The sequence below is a fragment of the Pteropus alecto genome, unplaced genomic scaffold (genome assembly GCF_000325575.1).
Source record: "Pteropus alecto unplaced genomic scaffold, ASM32557v1 scaffold287, whole genome shotgun sequence".
Lineage (NCBI taxonomy): Eukaryota > Metazoa > Chordata > Mammalia > Chiroptera > Pteropodidae > Pteropus > Pteropus alecto.
Genome location: NW_006439718.1, coordinates 141,172 through 149,295, shown reverse-complemented (window position 1 = coordinate 149,295; position 8,124 = coordinate 141,172). Strand labels below are relative to the sequence as shown.

Genomic DNA, 8,124 nt, shown 5'->3' with positions numbered 1-8,124 from the left:
TCCCATTCCTCTTTCTCCTCTGCCCTTGGCAACCACCATTCTACTTCTTGTCTCTATGTACTTGACTACTCTAGGTACCTCATATAAGTGAAATCACACAATATTTGTTTTTTTGTGGCTGGCTTATTTCATTTAGCATGTCTTCAAGGTTCATCCATGTTGTGGCCTATGTCAGAATTTCCTTCCTTTTTAAGGTTGAATTATATTCTATTGTATGTATATACCACATTTTGTTTATCCATTCATCCATCAGTGAACACTAGGGTTGTTTCTACTCTCTTGGCTATCGTAAATAATGCTGCTATACACATAGGTGTACAAATAACCCTTTGAGACCCTGCTTTTAATTCTTTTGGGGATGAACACAGAAATGGAATGCTGGGTCATAATGGTACACAATTTGGGAGAGGAAAGAAGGGGAGAGAAGAGGTGAATTGTGGCTCAATTAAGGCAGCCCTTCCAAGAGGCCCTAGCAATGGAAAGCTGGTGGCAAGAAAAGAAGGAGGGGTTCTTTTGTAAGAGGACCCCTACATCTTCTAAGAAAGATAAAACAAGACTTAAACTTTGTTCCCTAAGACCTAGAGTTAAGGGGATCTATGCAGGTGGACCAAAGGCCCATTTGTACAGAAAGGTAACAAGGTGTCTGAAATCACACCACATTGAGGAAAGTAGGAGTCTGGGCTGATCACCTAGACTCCCCTATAAAAACCCAGAATTTTATAAGAGAAGGCAAAATTGGATCACAGGGTGACTACAGCTGGCCTCTTCTCTTGACCCAGCCACCTGCCACAAAGACGTGCCTTCTGGAGAATGGCTAAACCTGGGGGTGTGCCTAAAAATGCTGTTACCTTGGTACCCATAGGTAGACATCACAAAAACCTGATAAACAACAAAAACCTGGCCCAGCTAGGGCATCCTAGCAGCTGTGCACATCAATAGTTAGAAGTGTATGACCTATCTCCAACAGCAAACCCAGGTGTCATTGAGAAGCAACAGCAGATGGGACCTATTAGGACTCCTTTCTCCTTTTGCCCTTTCAACATTAAGAAGCTGGACTGATATCATCCTACTATCATCTCTTTTGGACAAATAAACCTACAGTACACTTGGACTATTCAGGAAAGAAATTCCCTGAGAGGGAAACACTGGACTTCCCAGTAATTTGAATCAGGCAACTTCACACAATTATTTAAAAACAATAAAGGAGAAGTGGATATGCTGAGTTTATGAGGCAGATAATTCCAGAAACTCATAGGCATGTTGCACACACAATGCTGGGAGTGCCACCCATATTACAGTTGGTGTGACCAGCACCTCTGAACCTTGTTTGTGTGTAACCTCCATAGCCAGATGTGGTGACCCCACTTGTAAACAGGTCCACAGCCCTTTATCTGATATCCTTATACCTGAAACTATCAGAAAATATGATGTTCCTTTTAATTCCTTTTATGGAGAAATTTGCCCTGAATGGATATGTGTGTTTTTATTTATTTCACTGACAAAATATTAATGTGTTTGATCATAAGTTGTTATCCCCAACCCCACTGGATATATTACAGTATATATGCCATACCGAATTTTGAAAATATGAAGCTTTCTGAATTGCAAAACCCTCCTGGCCATAAGGCTTTAAATAGAGGACTGTGGAGCCACATATATCTCAAAATGTTAACTGTGGACATCACTGGATGGTGAGATTGTAGTTTATTTTTATTTCCTTCTTTATAATATTTTGCATTTCCCAAATTAACTGCACTATATACTATTATTATAATCAGAAAAGAAAATGTCACGTTTATAAGAAAACAACAGGTAGCAGCCCTTTGAACTTTCCTGAGCATATCCAAGCTATCCTCATGCATCCCTTGGCTCCGCCTCAACTGGGACAGATTTCTGGGCTGCCTCCAGAGACTGGAGCACAGTAGGGGACCCTGCCTTGCTCTTCAGCTCCTCCCAGCTCATTCTCACTGCACAGTTGCAGCTCCACTTCCCGGGTTTTTCACCCTCTTCATCAGTGCAAAAGTTCTTGCACTGAGCTGGCTCAATGCTCAGCATGCTTCCCACCCCCTTTCCAAGCAGCACTTCTGAAGTCCATCTTCCTGTCCATCTTCCTGTCCATCTTCCCCTGGGAGTGTCCTTAAAGAATGGAGACAGCAAGTTCTGTCCAGTCCTGGCCGCTCCTGGGCTCCTGATTTCACCCTGCCCCCACTGGAAGAAAAGCAGGGTGTTCGCTGGGATCTCTGACCTCAGCCTGCCATGACCCTTCCTACAGCTCCCCAAATCTGCTCAGCTCACTGCCACCCTCCCCAGGAGTACTGCCAACATGGAAAAACTTCCTGTTCAAACTCACCTCAAAGTAGATCCCCAGAGTATTTTTTTGCCTTGTTCAAGCCCACACGTGATGGAAATGATCAGAACCTAAGTGTGGGCATGATGCTCTTAAAATAACGCAGACCCTGGGGCCTTGCAGGACCCTACTGGATTTTGTCAGCTTCCTCAGGCCAGGGGGATGTCTCTTGGGCATGTACTGGCCTCAGAGCTCCCCTCCCCCTGCTTTGTCTCCATGGTTCTCCTGACTAAGAAATGTGGCCTAGGCAGCCACTCCTCTGACAAGCGCAAAGACTCCCTGCCCAAGACCATTGACAGAGCTCTTCTGGGGTTCTTGGCAGCAGCCCTGTATGTATGTGTGGTGTCCCTAAAGAGCAGCCTGGGAGGCACAGGGCTTCCTCCTCAACTCCCAGCTTACTCAGACCTGGGACAGAGAAGTGGCAGCCAGAATGCAGCCAAACAATTGACCCGGACTAACTGTGACTGCCATGACATTTAGCACATAATCATCTAAATCCTTACAACTCTCTTCTGAACCAGAAGTGACTTGCTCCAGATCCCACTTGCAGAGAAGGAGATGGAATTTGAATCCTCTTCTTGTCTGACTCTGAAGTCTTCATCACCTCACTGAACTTTGTGGCAAATTAACGCGTAATCTCTAATGCTGGAAACTCTCTTGTTTGACAGATGAGAAACTGAAGCAAAGAGCACACTGGAGCCACACCTTAAGGTTTTGATTCCACTGTGAGCATCCCTCTTACTGGCCTTGGTGCTGTCCCCACACCACCCACCCGCTCCAGCCTGTGGTTTGTAGGTCTTCTAGGAGTTCCGTGTTGTTTCTATATCTGGAAGACTTTTTGGTCTTGTTTGTTTCCTGAATTCTTTGTTTCTGTGGCCCAGAAGACGGAGCATATGTCACCCTGTCTTGAGATTCTTTCGAATAGAGCTGGCAAGGAAATGAGAAAGGATCCTAATTAGGGGGCAATAACCCCGTGGAGAAATTAGGATTCTTTGCAGTAGGCCGTGTCCTTCCCACAAGCCCTGTGTGTTTGTCAGATGTTTATAGAGCCTTCATTAAAGGAGAGCTCCCTTAGATAAGAGGTTGGAGCTCGACATCGAGGGCCAGATAAGAACAAGTGGAGGACGCTCCAGGACGGCGGGTGAGAGCCTGGGAACTGGCCAGGGCGCTTGGTGCAGAGTGGCGGGCAGGACAATGCAGGCCAGCTCCTCCTGGGCTCCTCTCAACGCCCGCTAACACAAGGTGGCTGCCGGCAGTCTCCTGTCCAGGGCAAACTCGCCGTCCCAAGATGTGCCACAGGGCACTGTGGGTGGCCCTGCCTGTGCTCTCCCTGCTGAGCTGCTCCGGGCAGGGGAAGCCTCTGGAGAGCCGGGGTCGGGCGTTGGCAGGGGGCGATGTCCACCACCTGCTAGGGGGGCCTGGAGATGAGCATGAGGGAGGCACCTTCGACCTAAGGATGTTCCTGGAGAACATGAAGGTGGATTTTCTGCGCAGCCTCAACCTGAGCGGGGTTCCTTCCCAGGACAAAACCCAAGCGGAGCCACCTCAGTACATGATCGACCTGTACAACAGATACACCACCGACAAGACGTCCACCCCCGCGTCCAACATCGTGCGCAGTTTCAGCGTGGAAGGTAGAGTTGGCTCCACCTCGGCACCTGGGGGTTGGGGGAAGGGCTCAGGGGTCCGCAGCTGCGCTGTCCAGTACGTTAGCCACTGGCCACACGAGGCTCTTTAAGTTTCAATTTAAATTAATTAAAATGAAGTAAAGTTAATATCCTTTAGTTTCACTAGCGTAAATTCAAATGTCTGACAGTCATACGACTACCCTACAGGACAGTGCAGATAATGGAATATTTCCCTCATCGCAGAAAATTCTACTGGGCAGCTCTGCTCTAGAAGATTCTCCTGCCCTGGGCCCGGTGCCACGTTTAATTCAGCCGGAGCTGGGGGAATGCCAGCTCTCTTTCTTCCATCCCTTCCTTTTGTCCCCCTTTCCTTACCATCCCCTTCCCACTTAGAAACAGATGACTCAGCCTCCAATCAACCAGATAAATTCCTCTGAGAGATAAATGTTGGAGGAGTACTTAATTATTTTATAAATAAAAAATAATTTTACTGATTTAGGAGGACTAGAAGATAACGAGTGTTAACCTTAGGGCTTATTTCCGCCCACAATGTAGGTGACTGATTTTGTAAGCAGAGAAACAAGGCTCACAGATGCTGTGGGAACTTGCCTAGGTCACCTATTGGTTAAGCAGCTGGATTCTGACCCAGGCCCACCTGTCTAGTCTTCCCTGCTGCTTCAGTCTCCCTCTAAAGAGCCAACAGCACCAGGCCTCTCTGCTCCTGGGCTGGATCCTTGTAAACTCTAGCAGGCCTTGCTCAGTGCCAGGGCAATCCAGACCTGCCTGGTCTGCAGAGTGTATGCCCTGTCTAAAGAACCCTGTGGTCACAATACATGCCCAGCAGTGCCAGATTTTCCGATTGCCCAACAGAAAAAGAAATCTAGTTTTTATGTAAACTTGCCTGATTTTTAAAACATGAGCTTTATTTATTTATTTTTAATGCAATCTGCCAGCATCTCACCAGGCCCATGGGGCATGTCTGTAAGTTCTGTATTTGGGGAAGGCTGGGCTTATTTGGCTGGACCTAATCACCAGATCCCATAGTCTGGGAATCCAGTGTTTAGAGCCATCTCGATAACACTCCTCCCCTTACCCTCCAGCATTGTCCATGTCCTGGAAATGAGTGCTCTGATCTGATCCTAGCTCTGCCTGTGGCCAGCACTCTTGTGGCAGCCAATTATGCTTCCCTTCACAGATTTCACAGCCGGTCTGAATGTGGCTCAGGAGGGAGGATGTCTGACTGCAGTTCCACAGCCATTATCAAGGCATGCCACAGTAAGAGCATATTAGGTCACTGATGCACCTCTCACAGACACTCCTCATTACAGATATACCACAAAAGCTCAGCACATTCTGTAGGAGCTGGAATAGCTGTGAGGGGGCCACAGAGAAATGTGTGAAAAGTCATGTGCTTTGGATGGGTGGCATGCTCTAGTGGGAAGGATGGTCGGGAGAGGACACGGAAATATTAATTGAGTATCTACTATGAGTCAGTGACAGTATTGGGTAAGTTCCATGCCCCATCTTGTTGAAGCCTCAGACTAACCCTGGGAGGCAGGAAGGATGAGCCCCAGTCTGTAGATGAGGAAACTGAGGCACAGAGGGACTCAAGACTTCTCTAAGATCATAAGCAAAGGAAGAGACAGAGTCACAATTGGCACTTTAGTCTATCAGACACCAAAATCTGCTGGTTTTCAGGACAGATATGGTCTGCCTTCAGTTAGCACATGGTAAGTTCTCATGAAATGCAACTTCTCTTCCCTCTTTGTGACCAAGCCATGGTATAAGAGACATGCTAATGGCCATGTGCTAGCCAGAAGTGAAAAACTGGACAGTTGTGTGGCTAAAAGGCAAGTCCCATTTTTGTCTGACATGACAAAGCAGTTGAGGCTAATATATATTTTTACCATAAACATTAAAAAAGTCATCTACTTTCACTTTGCTCAAAAGTTACAATTCTGAATGATTGTTCCACTATTTAAATGCAGAGATTTTTAATATTGTTTTAATGTTAAAATCTTACCTTCCCTCTCAGGATCTCTCCTTTAAAATTGGCACTCAGAACCTGACAGTGTATTTTATTGTTTTTTTTTTTAATTTGGTAATTTTTTAAGTGAGGATCTTTACAGAATGTGGGTACTTTCTCATTCAAATGCACTAATCCCAGGTTCCACATCTGTAAAAGCAGAATAGCATTAGATCTTTTCAGTGTCAGTGTGAAGAGTCAAGTGAAATATAGCAAAGCCCTTAGTGCAATGCTGGGCATGTAGTAGATGTTCAATAAACACCTGGACCTGCTCACTCCAATGAAAGGCATTTCCTGCATTTTCCTTTTTTTTTGGAAGATCCCAAATGTACCTTTCAGAATACTCTTCTACATTAAGAGCTCGAATGAAACAAAATAGAGATTTGATAATGTCATCTTGAATGTCCTTTCATCTAAGCTATGAGTCTCAGTCTTGTTGTCATAAACCAGACCCTCCCAGCAGATGCTCATCAATATGTATTTGCATTTCAGATGCCATGTCTATATCTGCCACAGAAGACTTCCCCTTCCAGAAACACATCTTGCTTTTCAACATCTCCATTCCTAGGCATGAGCAGATCACCAGGGCAGAGCTCCGACTCTACATCTCCTGTCAAAGTCACAAGGACTCCTCTCATGAGCTGAAAGGAAACATGGTCATTTATGATGTTCTGGATGGAGCAGACACATGGGACATTTCTGCAGGAACCAAGACCTTCCTGGTGTCCCAGGACATTCGGGACGAGGGCTGGGAGACCTTTGAGGTCTCCAGCGCTGTGAAGCGGTGGGTCAGAGCAGACTCCACAAAGAGCAAAAATAAACTGGAAGTGACTGTAGAGAGTCACAGAAAAGGCTGTGATAAGCTGGATATCAGTGTTCCCCCAGCCTCCAAAACCCTGCCCTTCTTCGTTGTCTTCTCAAATGACCGCAGCAATGGGACCAAGGAGACCAGACTGGAGCTCAGGGAGATGATCGGCCATGAGCAGGAGACTGTGCTAAAGAAGTTGTCCAGCAATAGCCCAGTGGGTGCAGGTGAGAACAAGGATGGGGTGGAGGATGTGGAAAGCCACATGGCTGTGGGGTCGTCCTTAGCCAGACGGAAGAGGAGTGCTGGGGCCAACAACCACTGTCAGAAGACCTCCCTCCGGGTGAACTTTGAGGACATTGGCTGGGACAGCTGGATCATTGCACCCAAAGAGTACGATGCTTACGAGTGCAAAGGTGGCTGTTTCTTCCCCCTGGCTGATGATGTGACCCCAACAAAACATGCCATTGTCCAGACCCTGGTGCATCTCAAGTTTCCCATGAAGGTGGGTAAGGCCTGCTGTGTGCCTACCAAACTGAGCCCCATCTCCATCCTCTACAAGGATGACATGGGTGTCCCCACTCTCAAGTACCACTATGAAGGGATGAGTGTGGCAGAATGTGGGTGCAGGTAGTGTCAGCCTGCATGTGGGGGAGGCCAGCTGGGGAGGGAGTGCTAGTGAGAGGTCTTATGTCCCCCTGAACAACAGAGATTAAGTCCATCTGCATGCCAGCCTGGAAGGAAAGGGAGCTGTCACATCCTCAAGGTAAAGGCCTGCTCTCCCTCTCATGGCTCAACCCATGCACACCACTGGGTTTAACTGCAAGGGAAAGTGATGTCAAGGGGAGGTATGGATCTGGGGAGAAGAGGGAAGCCTGGAAGGGTTGTTGGAGTGGAAAGGGATATGACGAAAGGGGAAAAAGAGAAAAATAATCCAGAATCAGTAGAACACTGAGCAAAGGTGAGCCAGAGGGGTATAGACAGGTAGAAGATGTGCAGAGACTTAGAGAAATTAAAGGAGTTGAGGAGGATAGGGCTTATTCCAATAACCTCAGGGAGTGCAGAGGAAAGGAACAAGGCTATATGCTCTACATCTATCATTTCACATATTCCCAAAATCCAGTGAGATGGGCGTTATGACTCCCAAATCTTTACATGCAGAATCCAAAACTCAGGCAGGTCAAGTAGCACTAGTCAATGGTCTGATTCCATCTCACAGGTTTACGTAAGTCTGTCCATCGCCAAAGTCCAGGACCTTCCCATGTGCCCCACTGCAGTTTAGCAGATCTTCTTGTAGCTAAAAAAAATTAGAAGTTGG

General features: G+C 46.8%; 1 protein-coding gene across 1 annotated transcript; it reads left to right on the top strand.

Annotated features, from left to right (window-relative positions):
* The first annotated feature begins 3,635 nt into the window (after window positions 1-3,635).
* GDF2 (growth differentiation factor 2) lies at window positions 3,636-7,440 on the top strand. The gene is made up of 2 exons (XM_006916916.1): window positions 3,636-3,981; window positions 6,494-7,440. Exons 1-2 carry the CDS (start codon window positions 3,636-3,638, stop codon window positions 7,438-7,440), a joined length of 1,293 nt encoding a protein of 430 aa, XP_006916978.1.
* The last annotated feature ends 684 nt before the right edge of the window (window positions 7,441-8,124 follow it).

Coding starts and splice junctions, on each gene's coding strand:
- GDF2 (XM_006916916.1), top strand. CDS start 3,636: ATGTGCCACAGGGCACTGTGGGTGGCCCTGCCTGTGCTCTCCCTGCTG. Junction 3,982..6,493: donor GCGCAGTTTCAGCGTGGAAG/GTAGAGTTGGCT, acceptor TTTGCATTTCAG/ATGCCATGTCTATATCTGCC.